General features: G+C 30.8%; 1 protein-coding gene across 2 annotated transcripts in view; it reads right to left on the reverse strand.

Annotated features, from left to right (window-relative positions):
• The window catches only part of Ncam2 (neural cell adhesion molecule 2), a 490,293-nt gene that overhangs the window by 116,656 nt on the left and 354,230 nt on the right, over positions 1-19,407 (reverse strand). For both annotated transcript variants that reach the window (XM_004842216.3, XM_004842218.3), the window contains exon 10: positions 1,330-1,517. In XM_004842216.3, the coding sequence (XP_004842273.1) occupies positions 1,330-1,517 (188 nt within the window). The remainder of the gene's footprint in view (positions 1-1,329; positions 1,518-19,407) is intronic.

The raw sequence follows: 19,407 nt of genomic DNA on the forward strand, positions 1-19,407 counted from the left end.
AATAGCATCCAGTCATAATATTTTTCTTTTAAATGTTAAGTGCCCAGGTCAAATAAATGAAGTTTAATTGTGATGTTAAGTTTTCACAAAATATACTAGTTCATAATTAATTTTGAATATCAGAATATAAGGTGAGAGTATAGTGTTAAAAAGGAGGCTCAGGTCTTTTGTTTCTAACCCCATATAGATTGATATCTTCTTTCTGTGTTATTGCATGGTTAACAATATGTATTTAATAGTATCCTTTACTTAGGACAAGAAACAATGACATTCTTGATCCAAAATAGATTATCATTACAAAAAGCCTGCTAGAAATTCCCTGCCATCAATTTTTCTCATATATTGAAAACTTGAGTTATTATATGAGTGTGTTCAGAATAAAATAAAAACTAAAAAAAATTTGTGCCTCTGACCATTATAAATGCAGTAACCCAACGAATTTACGTTTGTATATTAAAATTCATATGTTTAAAAGTTTAAATATATATGATTAAACACATTTTTTAAAACTTTAAAATTTGACTTTTGAAATCTATTGTCCATTATTTATTTTTTCATTATTAATATCTATATTTTGTCATATAGCATAAAATTAAAACTAATTAAATATGGTAGTATGATGATCATGAAGCATATAATAAAAGGCACTATCCTTTGTAAGTATGTGGTTATTAATTAAAAACTAGGATTGCTTACATTCTTCTTTAGTATTAGGCTATTGCTACTATATTTTGTTTTATATTGTGAGGCACTGTATTTTTTATTTTGAATTTATTTAATTTGTGAAAAATGGTGTGTGTATGTATATATATATATATAGGGTTAAAGTGTGTCTTTAAACAACAGATTATGTGACTAAGTTTACTAAAAATTATATATCATTTTATTGTTGGGAGAAATATCATATGGCTGTTAAGTATTATCCATATGTATGTTAATTTTAACTCATGTTACTGAAATTACATAACTTTAGCAGCTTTTCATCTAAATAAGGCTCCAAGAAGTTTCCCAATTCTGCTAATTATTTTCTCTCCCTATATTTTTCTTGAGAAGATTGAATTTTTCTCTCCATAAATAAATTTATTAAAATTAATGGTCTTTACTAAGCACCCATACTTATATTCCAGTGAATACTGAGATACTTATAATAAAATGTCTGTGATTCAAGTGCATACAATTGACTTTTAAATAAATAAATATAAAACATACACATGGAGAGATACATGTTGATATAAGTAAATATTTCTATTTGAACATATTTAAATATATTCTCAAGTAGCTCAGAACTGCTCAAATAATATAACTTATTTACATATAAATCAGACCTACCTCTAATATCATCTTTCTTCCCGTAGTGTATGTCTTTAAATTAGTGGTATTTTTAGCTGGTAAGACTAATTTCTCTCTTCTCCAATGGATTGATGCTGGTGGATTCGATTTCACATCACAACTTATATTGATTGGATTTCCTTCCCAAGAGTAATAAATTGTTTGGTTTGATATAAACTTAGGAGCATCTGTAAAACAATGTTAATAAATAATTTATAGATTTTTCAAAATAATCATTTTGTTTGCATAGATTATACTGAGTACAAATTAGTAATTTTGAATAATAATGAAGCTATAATAATACCAAGTTCATATATTAAATATGTGACATAGAACTTATGAAAATACATTTGATTTGAATTTTTGTCACAAAATTTCAATGTTATTAATATGAGGAAGAAGCCTATTCGGTTATTAAAATATGAAACAATACACAGATTTGTTCTTATCAATATGACAAACACATTCATTGATTATATTATTATTTACATATATGTGAATATTTCTGGAACTACCCATAGTAAAAAGTAATGGTTAAACTTTAACAAAATTATAAGGCTAAACCTTAACAAAATTAATGGTTCTGTGTCATTATTTAGTCATATTTTGTCTTAGTCACAATATTTTTTTCTATAGTATACTGTGAAGTATGAATGAAATATATGTTGAAAGAGCAACTTACATGTAGACTTCTGTCCAAAGTATCCACATTTTCAATTTTTATTAAAAGACTGACATCTTAAATTAATTAACAAAAATGAATTTGAAATTAATGAGTTCTTATGATTCCCTGTTGATTTTCAGGTCTTAACAACAGATGAAATAATAAGAGTTAATAATAAGAGTTAAGTGTTATAATAAGTGTTAAGAGAAAATCAATGATAAACTGTACTGGAGGAGTTAAAGATGTGCCACCTCAAACTATTGTAAATCAGTGTTCTGATAATTTTCGAGTTGAAATTACTAAAGGAACTGCAATTAATTGCTGAAATAGTCTTTTGGCTTGTGTTTCCCTACAAAAAGCAAGCCACAGATTCTTTTGGAGAGTACATCCTCCACATATCAAGCCTGGAAAATAATCTTAAAAACTGGAAACATGTAATTGTGGATGTGATTTACCTGAATAAATAAACTCTGAAGGAACCATTACCCTTTCCCATCCGTTAGTAACACACTCAAATTTACCACCTTGATTCAGATATCTATTTGCCCTGATATTCCTTCATATTTGGGGGGTTAATTGTCCAAAATGGTTAAAAGCCTCATGGTTTAGTTATAACTTTAAAATTATATCTCTTGTGAAGATCCCCTATACATGTAAAAGGAATAAAACTTTTAAGTTTTATTAAGCAAGTTTTACAATACTTGAATTCAAATATTCAGCCAAAGAACCCATGTAAGAACTAAAGGAGGGCATCTGTCTCTCCCCTAAAATATTGTAACACTTTATTGCATAATTTTAACGCAAAAGGCACAAAAACATAGTTTTTAATCTTATCCTTTCCAGAACTATGATCTAGACTAAATGTCACTTATAGGAAGCTTTTTGAGTTTCAGTTTCCTATCTGTATAATCATTTGAAGCATTAATTTTGTACAAAAAGCACGATTCTCACTTATTTTGTACATATTTTTGTTACTGATAATAACTGTTTAGAACCTACTTGCCCATCACAAATAGTAACGTCATTGTCTAGCTTTAAACATTTTGCTTAATATCCATAATCATTTATTCATGATCTACATACAGTTGTTCAATTTATGCATTATGTTTTGAACCAGTAATATAAGAATTCTCATCAGTAATACAAATGTAGACATAATCATTTTTAATAAATCTATATTTATGTATTATTTATTATATCTTTCTTATTAAGGCATCTTACATTTTTGCAATTTATTAATCTTTACATTTTAAATTAAATGTATGCCATTACCTAATGAACATAAAAATAGAATGTATGTATGTAGTACTATGATATTCTAATACATGTGTACACTGGTCAATGTTTAAACTAGGCTAAATGTATCTATCTCCTCCAAGTTTTATCATTCTCTTATGGTGAAAACATTCAAAATCTTTTCCTCTATCTTTTCAAAATTCACGGAAATAGCACACTACAGCTCTTTTTTCCTAATTGTAATTTATTACCTATCAACTAATCTATCTCTACTTTTCCTTCTACATGTTCTCCCTAGCTTCTGATAACTATCCTTCTACTCCCAAATGTCATAAGGTTAACTCTTCAACATTACACATATGAGTGACATTTTGAAATATATCTTCATGGCTTATTTGACTTTATATAACAATTGCCACTTTCATCCATGTTGTTAGAAACAACATTATTTCATCTTTTTTATGCCTGACTAGTATCCCATCATGTATATTTACTATTTTTTTTATCAGTTCACCACTTAAGAGACAGTTGGGTTGATATCACTTCTTGCTATTTTGAATATTGCTGCATGAACATGAAAGTGCAAATGTCTCTATGTCATACTGATTGCATTTCCTTTACATATATACTCAATAATGGATTGGGTGGATCATAAGTGCATGTGGTTCTATTTTTAATGTTGTGAAGAAGCACCATATCGTTTTGCATCACTATATTAATTTACCATCATTTCCATTCCCACCAAGAGTGGACAATGGTATCCTTTCATTGTTGCAGCACTTCTTATCTTTTGTGCTTGTGATAATAAGCATCCTTTCTGGGGGAAGTGATATTTAATTATGATTTTGATTTGCACATCACTTATTAGCAATGTTGATCAAGTTTTTATAAGCACATTTAAGACTCCAATGTCACTGAGATATATCAAGGGCTATTGGTGCCTATTTTTTTACAAGGATTATCTGCATATATATTTAATGACTTTTGCTTGTTCCTTATATATTCCAGATGACAACCCATCACCAGATGTATAATTTGCAATTTGCAATTATTGTGTAAGTTGTTTTCTCATTCTGTTGATCATTTCCTGTGTAGTGCAAAAGCTTTTCAGTTTAATAGAACTTCATTATTCTATTTTGCTTTTGCGTTCTGTGCTTTTAGAGACTTGTCCAAAAAATTTATGTACATTTGCATATCCTGGAGCATTTTATCTGTTTGACTTTAGTAATTTCATATTTTCATGTTTTATATTTAAATCTATAATCATTTTGAAGTTGGACTTTTGCAAATAACGAAAGAGGTCTAGTTTCACTGAGATGTCCATGGGCATTTAATTTTCTCAGCACCATTTCTTAAAATTACTGTCCTTGCTTAGTGAGTGTATGTTTATTAAAAATCAGGGGACTGTAAATATGTGGGTTTACTTCTGGGTTCTTATTTCCTTATGTTTGCTTGTTTTCATGGCAACGCAATGCTGTTTTGATTACTATAGTGTAGCAGTATATTTTGAAGTCAGGTAGTGTAATGCCACTTGTTTTGTAGGTTTTTGCTTAAGATTGGTTTGGCTATTTTGGATCTTCTTACAAATTTCAGGAGGTTTTTTTGTGCTTCTATGAAGAATGTCTTTGGAAAAAAAAAAAAAAAGAATGTGTTTGGTATTTAGATAGAGATTAGATTGAACCTGTAGGTCACTTTGGGCAGTATGTACATTTCATTGCTATTAACTCTTCTGCTCCATGACAAATGCATTTTATTTAATTTTTTATATCCCCTTAAATTTACCTTTTCAATGTTTTACAATTTTCATTGTAGAAATCTTTCACTTAGCAATAAATAGGACATACATGTGTAAATACCAAACAGTTTCTCTGTTGTGAAAAACTAAAAGTGTAAATAAGGATCAAAATGTATAACTGATATTGTGAAATAGGACGAAAACATCTAAAGGAGTAGGGGAAATGGGAGGGGTAGGGGAAAGGAAAGAAGCTAAAAGAAAATATATGAGAAAAGGAAAAACATGGAAACAAAGTCTTTGTAAACAGGGAAGAGTGGAGGGGGTGAAGGGAGGGCAGGGCAATGGGGAAAAAAATAAGAACCAAGATACATCATGTAAAGGTACAAGATCCCAATGATGAATGTAACTGTATTGTATACCTAAAATGTACCAAAAAACTAAATGGAAAAAACAAAAACAAACTTTAACCAATATTGAGTCATGAGGAAATAGAAAACTAAAACTAACCAATAACATGTAACATGGTCATGTTATTTTTTTAATCTCAATATAACATGCAAATATGGAATACCTGTTAAATAAATTCTATATAACAATAAATTTATGCATTTTATACATAATATTTTAATAACCTTGTGAAGGATATATAATCCTTCTTCCATGAATGAGAAAATCTGGGATAGATATGCAATATCCACATCATTATAGTACTAAGTTGGAGGTTTGACCTATGAATCTAGGACAAAGTACACAGTATCATATATTTTCAAGAGACATATAATTGGAATGATACTTTAGGTAAAGAGAATTGTAACCTACACAATCATGACTCTTTAATCGTCTTCTTTGGTATCGGTCCAGAACAAATAATTAAAAACATTGTCAAAAGATTATAAGAAGGACTTTTAATCCATTATTATTTTAGTAGCAATTCTGAAAAACTTGATATTGGACAAGGTATTACTGAGTAAGAACTGGTACATCGCTGTACTAGTGGGCTAAACATCAGGTGCTTGTATTTGTCCGTGTTTTTCCATACACTTGGTCTATCCTTGCTCTTTTCTTCAGCTGACTGCCTTCAGAACAAAGCTCCACACCTACTAAACACAGTCTCTCCATATTTTTCCCTCTGGCTAACATTGTCTTCTTTGGGTTTTCATACCATTGTATATATTCCCTCATTGTGGTCATACACACTGGAAGGATCTTTTTGATTGTTTCTTTGAAAAATAGTCTGCATCTTTTTGGTTAGGATGTATCTCAGTGCAAAAATTGTACATCAAAATTGACTGAACATTCAACAATCAATCATATATTTCAATTCAGTAATCCAGTTAAATTAGAAGGTAATTATTTGTGAGGGAAAAGAAAAAAATTCTTATAAATGTCCAGAAAGTAAATAATTTAATGTATATGTAACTAATAAAAGATTAATTACACTTGATTCTTAAAGTGAAATGGAAAGCATATATCTTATGAGTAAAATCTTGGATTGCATCTGTATGTATTATGAATATAGTTTGCTTACCATTATACTATTTGAAGAAGTTTATGGATAATATATTTACACAAATATAGCTGAGTATAAAAATTATACATACTAATGAAATACTGTCATTCTCTGTTCATAATATAGTATCTGTATATGTGTGTATTATTATAATTTAAGTATAATCTAAGGATATGATTTGTTTTTATAAAAGAGAACAACTATCACTAATTGCTTTCCTGATGCAGATTAAATGCAACACTACTGATATTAAATATAAGTGTTACTGGCAATATATGTGATATTAAAAGCTATATTAGTGATTAGGGTGTGAGGCAAAAATATATTGATAACTCCTGTCTAGACATGAAATTCATGTATGGGATATGCTCTGTCACCTCAAAAGAGTAGCAAAACAGCAGTATTGATTAGCACAGGATTAGCACGTTAATGAAATTGAAGAAGTGGTATTTAGCCATGAGGGGAAGAAGGATATGAATGCAGAGTGACATGTGAAGAAGACAAAAATGTAGCCTTACTTTTTGTTGATAAATAAAATATTGTAATTTTCAGAAACTAGGTAAATCTTTGCTATCAAAGAAGCTTCACATGCATGAAGGAAATAAAATTTGGTGATTTAAAACAATAAAAGGATTATGAGAACAGAAGAATATAACATAAACTAAACTGGAATGATAAGCCACACTGATATATTCATATATTATATATGGTATTTAATATTACACACATATGAATATATGGAAAAAAGCATGGGTAAATAATCAGATTCAAGTTCATGGTAGGTAACATGTCAAGGGATTATATGTCCTTCGTATCCTAATAAAATATAAGTTAAAATATTTTTCTACAAATAGGTATAGCAATAACTATTGAAAGAAATTTTTTTATCTGAGCAGAGTAGAAAAGAATAAATCAGAAAAATTTGAAAATTTGAATATTGCCAAGATAGAAGTATATTATTCACTGAATGTGAAGGAAGAGATTTCTTTTGAAAAACCTCAGCTGCATGGATAATCCAGAAAAGTAACACAGACTTTCTCTTGGTTAAATGCTTCTTTAAACTATTTTTTCAAGTAGGCCTTGAATTTGCCTTTGCTCTGTCCTATAAGAAAGAATCCTGCTAAATCCAACGTGTAGGAATTCCTCCATTCTTAATTACCCCTGGTTTGTGACAATGTTTCTTTTCTGCTATCACCATGGTCTAGGTCCTTGCCCCACCTGAATAACAAAAATCCCACTAAGACATTTTACTAATAATGCTGCCACCCTTGAAGCTTAATCAAGTTCCCCTTAGTAATTTTCCATCCATTGAACCACTTCCCCAAATAAACACAGTTTTTCTGGCTATTTGTCTTCATTTTTCCTTCTTTTAAAGTTAAGCTCAGTTTGTCTCCACCATTACAATAGCCCTGGCAACTATTTGCAGGAATCTTAAAAATATTTTTTACAGTTTTCCTAAGGTACAGAATAATTTCTCTTTGATAAAAGAAGATATCCCCAAGGTAGGTAATTAAAATGAAAAGCTTTTTTTGCCTATAAAAGAGAAAGACAGAAAGGGACTTGAGGCAAATTAATGCAGTGATGAAAACTGTTAGGTTATATTCTGTAAATTTTGTATACTTGAAATGCTAGTATTAAAATAATAAGGTGTAAATATATTTAAGAATGTGATTAGACACATATGTTAATCCATTATTTTTCAATTTCAGAAAGTTAAAGTCAATCTTCTAGATTCTAATTTGGTAACATACAACATCTTCTATTTTTGAATTAATAATAAAACATTAACCCAGTATAGAAAATTTATTCCATTATTTCTTATATAAAAGATTTAGATTTAAGTGAATTTCAAAATTGTGTTCTCAAGCCGTCTTTTGTTCAAGAAATTTTAATTAATTCATAGAACTTTTTCTCTTAATAATGACAGGCAAATTCTTCCATTAAAAAAGTGCCTAAAATACTGAAACTGTCATTTGTCATCTAAGAAATAATCTCCATGTAAGTATATTTATTATTGCCTTAAAATATAAAAATTGATTTTAAAATACTTTAAAATTATATATTTTACTAAAACATTTATTATTTAATTTTCCATCAAGAGTATATAAAAATAATCCCCTAACATTAGGTATAATATTCAATCTTCTGTTAGGACACTTATGAGTACATTTGTTTGTTTTCTACTTTCAAGTTACAAAATATTTTGGGAAAAGTATGTTGGCAGACAAAATAAATCATATGGTTAAGCTATGCTCACACAAATTCTGAATTTGCAATTCTAAGGAGGGCAACTGCTACTGATTCATTTTCCACAATTGTCAATTTGGTAATCATGATTTAAATGTTGGAGATTCATGTCAACTGGAAATGTATTCCAATATACCAGTTGTATGAAAACTAAATATTTATATTTTTGAATAACTAATTCAATGAAAACACCCCACAAGGACATGAAGTTTAGTCTCTAACACTTTTTTTTTTGTACTGGGGATTGAATTTAGGACTTTGCACTTGCGAGGCAGGCATGGCACCCCTGAGCTAAATCCCTGGCATGACTAACATGTTTTACCACTTAAAATGTGTCTGGTGGAGCACCATGTAAGTCTCATGGATTGTCGCAAGTGTTACAATAAAAACCTGGTGATCACTGAATAGTAAGAAAATAAATAACCTTATTATAAAACAATAAAATGATTGAAATAGATATTTCTCTAAAAAGACAAAAATGACCAATAGACAAATGACAAATAAAACACATATCAACATTACATTGTATGTCATAAATATATACAAGTAAAAAAAGACTCTGGAATTATGTACACATATACACATATATAAATACATACACATGACAGTAGATGAACAAAATGAAAAAAGAATTTTGTTGTTAATTATAAGCAAAGGATTGCATTAGAAATAGCATGAGATTGTAAATGCATTTGAGGCCCAGCTCTGCCAATTATCAACGATCTGATCTTGAATTTCTGTTTATGATTTTAAACTCTCTCTTCCCCCTTTCCTTCCTTCCTTCTTTCCTATCTTTCATTCTTTGTTTTTAAGAGTCTTAGTCTTTTCTTGTTGCTAAGACAAGTTATCCAACACCGAAAGTTAAAGGAGGAAGGCTTATTTGGCTTATTGTTCATAAGAGATTTCAGTTCGTACTTGGTTGGCTCCGAGGCAGGGTGGCATGGCAGAGGGGCATCACAGAAGAAAAACAGCTCATTGTGGGTAGAAGACAGAAGGCAGAAGGCACCATGGAAATGAGCTACAAGCAACAACCAGGGACAGGGGCCCTTTTTCTATCCCTTATATCTTATCCAGGCCACATGCCCTTAGGGTGGTAACACTCATATCCAAGTTGAGGCACCATTAATCCTACCCAGAACTATGCCAAGCCAATCAGAGGACTACTTTAATAATCACATACCCTTGATTCCATCATTACACACGCTAGATCCAGCCACCTCTAAAAATCCGCTTCTATGACCACATGATGCTTGAAGGGGGTATCTAGACATAAGCTATAACATTAAGAAATTAAGTTGGCATAGGCATGATTTCCAAATTTCTTAAATTCTGGAAAACCTTTAAGAAAAGACACACAAGTACGGAACAAATTTTAGGAATGTACACATAGATATCAATTCTATTGTGGATGAAGACACATTGGACCCTATGAGAAGTGGTATCTGTTTCTCAGAAAAAAACTATGTGGACTTAATGAGAGTAATGTTTATTATTGAATCTATATGAAAGTCTCTTAAGAGATAGTTCTATCTCTTAAGTGATGTAGTGGTCATTGGTGGTAAAAGTATTGGTTATTTTTAGTTTTCCATATCATGTTAATGATAATATGGTTAATAAAAATGTATGCACTTCTTCATAGAGTATAAGAAGAGGAACACTGAAGGAGTAATATGATTGCAGAGTTTAAAAAATAAAGGAACCATGTTTATATTAACTATTTTTACAATGAAATATTTCCTAAGGATAAATAATTTAGATTTAATTAAATGACAGCTATACAGCCAGAAAGCTATGTTAGAACATTTAAACGATTCTTATATCAATGAACTTGAAAACAGTCTCTTATTTAAAGTTATTAGAATCATAAGAAAAGATGTTTGCCCCAATCTAAATCTGTTACCTTCCACAACATTGTATTCACAAAAAATTTATTCTAGATCCAACCCTTTTTATACCAGCTGTGTCCACCTCAAAGGAACTTTTAAGTTTGCCCTCAGACTTGGTATCAAGTTAGACCTGTTTTAATAAAGCACTTCTTGTCTTTTCTTTTTTCCTTTTTCCTGAATCACAGAGCTGAACTTGAAGCCAGTTGTCAGCAGCACATTCTGTCACTATATGAGATTATTTTACTGATTATTTGCTTAATGCAAACTTTTTACTTTTCTTGTCATTTCTACACTAACTGCGAAGACTTTCTTCTGAATGTTAAGAAATTATTTGTGGTTGGTACATGCCACCTAAGTAAAACCTTAGTTTTTGCAGTGTGCTGACCTGCACCAGAATGTTGCCTGGACAAGAACAAGCTAATGCTGATAACAAAAAACACTATCTGTTCTGGGATCTGAAATCTAAAATTCTTTGACCTAAATTTTTACTAGACCATTAATAATGTTATCAGACAACCCACCATTCAAATTTAAGCTATTTATATACTGAATAAAAATCAAAATGATTTCTTAGGAAATGATTTTAAAATCCTATGAAAAATAAATTTAAGAGTTTTAGAATCACACTGATAATTTGTATTGTCCTTGTAAATCAATACCTAGGATTATATCAAATCTTTCCTTCACATTCTCCAGAAGATTTACACACCACAGTTAACTTCCTTTCTTCCAGCCATCATACTCTATGAAGTACATATATTAAATTATTTTCTTTAATGTTTTATTTTAACCATTGCATATAATGCCAACAGCTTTTCTAAGTGTGTAATGGGATGTATTATTCCGCTTCCTATTGTTATAACAAAATACCTGAGAACAACAAAATGTAAAGGTGGAAAAATTTATTTTGGATAAGATTTTCACATTTGTACAGTTGACTGTTATTTTGGGCCAGAGACAAGCCAGAATATCATAGAAGAAGGGCACTGCAGAGAAAACCTGTGCACTTCATGATGGCCAGGACTCAGAGAGGGTCAGAGACAGAGAGGAAGGTGCTAAGTACAAAGTGCACCCTCTGAGGGCATGTCTGCAGTGATTCACTTCCTCTGCCTGGCCCCAGATCCTAAGAGCCCATTCAACTATCCATTCATCAGTGGATAATTCCAGTGATGGGGCTGGCACCCTCACAATCCAATCACCTGTCTAGGCCCCCTTCAGAACATTGGGGCACTGGTGATCCAGCTTTCAATGTATGGGTGACACTTCACATGTAAACGATAACACTGCATGATTTTTAAAAGCTTTTCCATTCATTCCTCACCATTAAAGAGCAATCTATAGGATTGTTTTCTGATTCTCTTGATACCTACTCTTCCCTTGTCTAGGTCATAACCTTATCTGGCTTATTTTAAAAGCTTCTTAGTAGCTTACTGATCTAACAGTTTCTACTTTAAGATGTTAATATGCTGCTTAAAACCTTGTAAATATCCTATTCACAGCCATTATATTCCAACTTTTATGATAATTAACAAAGATCATAAATTCTGAGACCAATGCCTATATTTGTGACACTATCTCCATTTAGGTTAACTTTGATCCTTAACCCTGACTATCCCTAACCTTTACATCTGTATCTTTTCCCATTGCTTAATCACACTGAAAAATGTGTACTATCCACTTACTGAGTGAAACTCAATAAACATTATTAGGGAAATGCCTTAAAGTTAATGGAAAATCTAATTCTTTAAAAATTGCATTGATATCACAATAAATATTTCCCCATATTATACATATTGCACTGCATAATAATGTTCTGATTATCAACCAGATCTTTTATATAATGGAGTTTCCAGAAGATTTTAAGCATACTGGCTGAGTAGCTTTTTTAGTTTGCATATATATACTCTATGATGTATACGTCCAGCCTGTAATATTTGCACAATGATGATATTACCAATGATGCATTTATCAGAAATATTCTGTCACCTAAGCAGGTAGTCATACGTTTCAATGTCTTAGCTTACAACTTATATTCCATTAGTAGGAGCACAAAGTTACTTTTTTTCATAGTTCAGTATAGTCCTTGGATTTATATTTGATATGCAATAGATACTCCATAGATGAATTCAAGATGAATAATGGAAACCTCATTACAAATATGTATTGTAGGTATCATCATTTCATTTTACAAAAGGTGAAAATACATTCATGACAAAATTTTGGACTACAATGTAGAATTATTATCTTTCTTAAACTCTTATTGCTTATTTTGTGAAGAAGTTATTGCCTTAAATTTTCTTAGAATTCACTACAGTCTACTAAAAAATCAGAAACACCCTGCTTCTTTTTTAATCATTTAAATTTTCTCATATGATTTATGTGGAGGGAAACTACCAAGAGAGTTAAAACTAATATACACTTTGGCACATTTAAAGGGTAATTCAATTAATGTTTCATAGATCCAGGTTTACTTTATGTTCAAGATATGAAGAATCAGCTATGGCAATGAATGATTCAGTCCATGTAACAGGGGAATTCTAACAGCTATGTGGAATAATAAATCGGATGTGTGCTTATTGTCAACTAACCATAACACTGGATGTGCATTTGTTATCTAAATTTAAACAGTCAAGTTACATATAAATTTCAGCATATTTTATGATGCTCAAGTCAATCCAAAAAGTCATTTATATAAAAAGGTGCCTATCTACAACTTCTTAGCACACACTGGTTTCTCTGAAACTTGACTGTTATTAATGATTTAACTGTTACTGGCTATAAGAGAAAAATGATTATAAAATAGTGAATTATTCATCCTTATAATATTAACATTTCTCTTCTCTGAATATCTGCCATTGCTCTATCAAGCATAAAATACTACTGAAAATACTGTGCCACCAATGGCTTTTTTGTATCACATTGAGGCTTTTAATAATTGAATTTTCCATGAGTAGCTATATAACTTTATAAACTATTTTATTATTAGGTACAATTTCATGTATATACTTAGGAAAAATGCTTAAGGTAATCTCTTAGATAAAACAATTCTGAATTATTGAAGGAGAAATGATTGTTTATGTAAAATGTAGATATCTAACAGTGGATTTTTATTTTGTTTCTCTCTCTCTCTCTCTCTCTCTCTCTCTCTCTCTCTCTCTCTCTATCTGTCTCTCTCATTTCATTTTGTTTTGCTTTGTTTCTATTTTTGAGATAGAGTCTTATTATGTAGCCAGAAGGTGGCCTTCCTCAACCTCCTGAGTGCTGGAATTCCAGGTATGCCCCATGTCCATGTGCTAGACACATAGCAGTGTTAAAGTTGCTATACAGATAACAAAAATGCATGTGGAGATGGTGGCCAGGCCTGTATTTGAGGCACGATGATAGTAAGTTAGTGGGCAGCCTGGAAACCTTAGCAAATTCCTATCTCAGAAAAGAAAAATCCATTTAAATAACAAAAATGCCAGTTTCTTTAGAAACTGAATTCTAGAATAAATACATATGTATTCATATGAAATTATAATCTTGGTATAGGCATGGAATTTCTATAGATCCAATGTTATTGTATTAACAAAAGTTTTCTAAAACAAAATAAGCAGTTGTAAATAATTTTGATCAAGTAAGAAATAAAATCTGTGTATCAGCTGTTTAGCACTTATGTCTTAAGAGTAATTGCATCAGAATTCTTAATTTTATGCATCTGAAAAAAATCTCAGAAGAAACAATCATCCTAAACAATGTTTTATAAAAGTTTGTTATATTAGCCTGACCACAATGATGATTGCTTTTGAAATTTTAGAAAATTATTTAGTATGCCTGAAAAAAAACCCAGAATGTCTACATACAATGTTGAATATTTGTTTGTTTACTTACATATTACAATGCTGAGGATTGAACCCAGGGCTTCAGACGTGCAAAACAAGTTATCTGCCACTGAGTTATACCCACAGCCTCATAAATAATATATTTTTTGTGTGCAAGTGTGTGTATATGTGTGTGTGTATGTGATACTGGACATCAAGCTCGGGAGAATGCTACCACTGAACTATATCAGAAGATATTTTATTTTTTATTTTGAGAAAAGATCTAGCTAATACTATTTTAAACCCTATTGCCTATAAAGCATTTTGAGAAATCAAGAGTGTTAAAAGAAAGTGTATCTCTCTGATTAGGCCTTCAACTTTCATTGTCATTCGAGGGGCTGAAATGGTCAACTGTGTATAATACTTGAATTGAAAGGGGGCATTTTACTCTGAGTTAACTATACACATAAAACAAAAGGATCAATTGAAAGAAATACCCTAAGTCATATTAGTCATATATATTTTATTGTGCAGATTTCATATGACTTCATTTGTAATTTCTACTTCTTTAAAATACTATGATGATTTTACTTTTTTTCTTTCACTAAGTTTATTGGTATATTTTAGGTATAAAATATACTTTCATTCATCGTTGGGGTCTTTTACCTTTATATGATGTATCTTGTTCTTATTTTTTCCCCATTCCCCTGCCCTCCCTTCATCGCCTCTACCTTTCCCTATTTACAGAGACTGTTTCCATTTTGTCCTTTTCTCATATTTAAGACTTGTTTTTCTTACTGCTCATTTGTGTACTCTCTGTTCAACATAACTAATTACAAGTACATTAAATTATATGTTATTTAATAATACTTTCTGAGCTGTTCTATACAAGTAGATTTTGGCTCCTTAGACATGTTGCAAAATTTGCTTTCGATCATTTTCCACATTTCCAAAGCACTAATAATATTCTATTTCTAGTGTTTCTGGTGTTATACAATAAGTATTATTAAACTGAGTAATTATAATTGAAGGATATTAAATGAAGACACAGACATATGCTTTACTGCTTTAATGTTTTTATACAACTTATTGAAAATTATGTTGTTTTTGATTATTCAACATGTGATTATTATTCACAAAGTTTGAAATCACTCAGAGAAAAATATTTGCATGCATGTTTTGCAAACACATACACTATTTTAAGAGTTATCAGTATTGATTATACAATTAGAAAAATATATAATTTTGCATTACACTCATAATGCAGTATCTCTGTGATTAATGAATTGTATATACCTATTCATTCGAGTTACAGTCAGAATATTAATTATTACAATTCTTGAAATTATTTGAAATAATATATACATATATAAAGTTGACATTAAATTCAATTTCTGCCTCGAACATGATCTATTCTAATTACTATGTGTTGAATGTGTTGTTATATATAGATGTTCAATGATATTTATATATAAATGTACACTGAAGTGATGTCAATAAATTGCAATTATACTATGAAATTCATTCTGTTTACTTCACTATTCTCTTTTCTGACCCCTCTGCAGCCATATTTATACCATTTTCAGTCTATTTGCAACACTGTAGCCAGGTTCATTCTCTGCAAATGCAAGTGTGGGCTTGCTGCTCTTCTTCTGCTCTAAATCTCTCCATGGCTTCCCATTCCTTCCAAAATCCGTCCAAGATTCTAAGGATCTATATCAGTACTAGTCAACAGAAATGTAATGTGAACCATTTGTGCAATGTTATATTTTTCTAAAAGCTATATAAAAACAAATAGGTCATAGTAATTCTAATATCATTTAAACCAATAAAGTGTATGCTGAAATGCTACTCTAGACTAAGGCGTATATGCACCAGTACTCAATCCAGCAACATAAATTCATGGCACCACATCCTTAGGAAGAGGAATAAAGCAAGTTGGTGTATTTTTCAGTATCTGTAAGATGCTAGATGTCAACAAAGTCAATGAAACCTCAGCTTGATCTGACAGCAGTGGGCAATCTCACTCTGAAATCCCACACTAGTTCCATTTATGAGTATTTTTCCTGTCACATCTAGAAAGCTCAGTGCTATGGACCAATGTTTGTGTTTGTACAAAATTCGTATGTTAAAATCCCAGTTGTCACTGCCAAGGCATTTGGAAGTGGAGTCTTTAGGAAGCAAATAGGTTTGAGGGAGGTTATGTGGGTGACTCCTCTGGTAGGAATAATGACTTGTAAAGAGGGAGATATGCAATGGTGCCTGCACAAGGGAAAGACCTCATGAAGTCCGCGACACTTTATTACAGCAGCTTGAACTAAGACACTTGCTGTTCTAATGAGAACTAGGATTACCATACCACAGTCTGTTCCAGAGTAAGAACAGAAAGTGATGGCAAGTTAGACACAGGGTTTGCTATTCGTGGCTCTAAAAATTAAACAGCTGTTAAGAGGCAGTGATAAATCTAGTAGTTACACAAAATTTCTGGGGGGTTTTGTTGCTGTTGGATGTTATCTGTTCATTTCTAAGATTTAACCTCTCATGAGTTGGACGTTTATTAAAATTCTTTAAAAATTTTCATCACTATAATATATGAATAAGATTTTATCCAAAGCAGATATCTGTCACAGAAAGATAAGACCATCATAAAAGCAGAATTGATAGAATTTGTGCCCACGGGAAATGTTACATTTCACATTTTCCCAGGAAATTCATGTAATGATTGGGCCAAGAAAACACAGCTGAGCACCAACAGAATTTTCATCTTTTCTTTTAAATGTTCTCTTTTCAACTTCTGAATGAAGAGATACACTCTATATTTTCTTAGTGTCTGTCCTTGAAATTCCCGTAGTGGACATAAGACCTAAATAGTTGCAGGCAGTAACATCAATGTCTGCCAATGAAGGATCTTCCTAAAAGTTTCAATGGTGGCACAGTTTGTAATGGCTAAAACTTGGAAACAGCCCAAGTGCCCATCAACCGGAGACTGGATAAAGAAGATGGGGTTTTTAAAATAAAATGGAATACTAAGCCATAAAGAATGAGAAACTGGAGACATCTGTAACTAAGTGGATGTACACTGAGACTATACTCTTAAGGGAAATAAACAGGACACACATGTGTAAATACCAAATAGTTTCTCTGGTGTGAAAAACTAAAGTGTAAATAAGAATCAAAATGTATAATTGATATTGTGAAATAGGAAGAAAATGTCTAAAGGAGTAGGGGAAGTGGGAGGGGTAGGGGAAAGGAAAGAAGGGAAAAGAAAAAAGGAAAAACATGGAAACAAAGTCTTTGTAAATAGGGAAGGGTGGAGGGGATGAAGGGAGGGCAGGGGAATGGGAAAAAAATAAGAACCAAGATATATCATGTAAAGGTACAAGATCCCAATTATGAATGTAACAGTATTGTATACCTAAAATGTACCAATAAACTAAACGGAAAAAAAAGTTTCAATGGCTTAAACGAATCATGGTGAATGTAAAAGTCAGGTCTTAAGACAAGGTTTTAAATGTAGATACAAAAAGTTATTATCTCTTACATATTAAACATCAGGTGCAGCAAACTTAATTAGAAAAAAATCTAAATGAAAAATTCAGTATCTCTTAACATGTACTGTCACCTTGTAACTATTAAATTAAAATTATTGTGGAAAATAATTTAGTCTCATTAATAATTAATATGTAATGACAACCTAATCTGCTATGATCAAGGATTTTTTCTAATTCCTAAACATTTATTGAAGTCATTTTCGTTCATGTTCACTTCTTATCTACTTCATCCTGTATGAGCAGCCATTCAGGCCACTAGATTCAACTATATTGAGAGAATGTAAAAACTTCAGTAAGTAATTATTGAAAAAACACACATATATTAATTCTATGGACTCCTGATAACTTAGAAGTATCATGATTCTGTGTAATAATATTACTGCATGCTCTTATATTCTTAGAATGTATCTGATATTGCTTGCTACCTCCTTTATAATATAGGAAAAAGTGCACTGACAAATTGTAACTGTCTTATGTGAATTAAAAATCAGGTGCAGCAAGTCAATTAGAAAAAAACTGTAAATGAAAAGTTCGGTATCTCTTAACATGTATTGTTACCTTGTAACTATTAAATTAAATTTATCACATAAAACAATTAAGTCTAATTAATAGTTAATATGTAATGACTACCTAGTAAAAAAACTTAAAATGATATTCTAATTGTAGTCAAAAGTACTATGTAATTGGTGCTTATTGCATTAAATCACATATCACATGCTTGTTATCTCCTTTGTTTTCTAAATTGGAACTTTAGTTCAGCTCCTGCTTCTTAATAAGATAACACCTTGGCAACACTGAAAATGAACTGGCAGTATGCCAAAGAATTCGTTTAAACTGAAATACAAAAGAGGTTTTGAATAAAAAAAGACTTAATCTTTTAACACCTTAACTTTAGTGCTAATGTACTAAATGAGGCTGGCATCAAATTATACATGGTTCAGATTCCTTTACACTTGCTCTTAGCAATGTTTCTTTGCAGGTGTTTTGTTCAGGTGGTAAAGAATCATATGGCAAGTTTTTCTGACATTGCATAAGGTATTTTTCAATTTTCATAGTCTCTGAGATGTTTTTGATGACAAAGATGCATAACATAATATTTCAGGCATTTCAAATATGTAAGTGTTTACTTATAATAATAGCTTTTCATATTCTTTCAAAATAAGGTACTGATACATTCATTACTATTTTACATTATTTTTTTGAAATATAATATTTTGCCTAATACGAACAAGGCTTCAATTACCGAAAATAAAGTATGTTAAGATGGCTTCCAAGCAGACCATTCTTGTTTCATTATAAAATAGAAATAAAGATTTCTACTAATCTTTGTTTTCTAAAAAGGTTTCCATCAAGAAACTTTCACAAAGCAGTCACACTTCCTGAATTACAAAGAAGATAACTGAAAGAAGGGCAGGGTAAATTTTAGGTTATGATCACAATTATTTATTC

This window comes from Heterocephalus glaber, unplaced genomic scaffold (assembly GCF_053883595.1).
Source record: "Heterocephalus glaber isolate CG9 unplaced genomic scaffold, H.glaber_assembly_v1.0 deba00000122, whole genome shotgun sequence".
Taxonomy (NCBI): Eukaryota; Metazoa; Chordata; class Mammalia; order Rodentia; family Bathyergidae; genus Heterocephalus; species Heterocephalus glaber.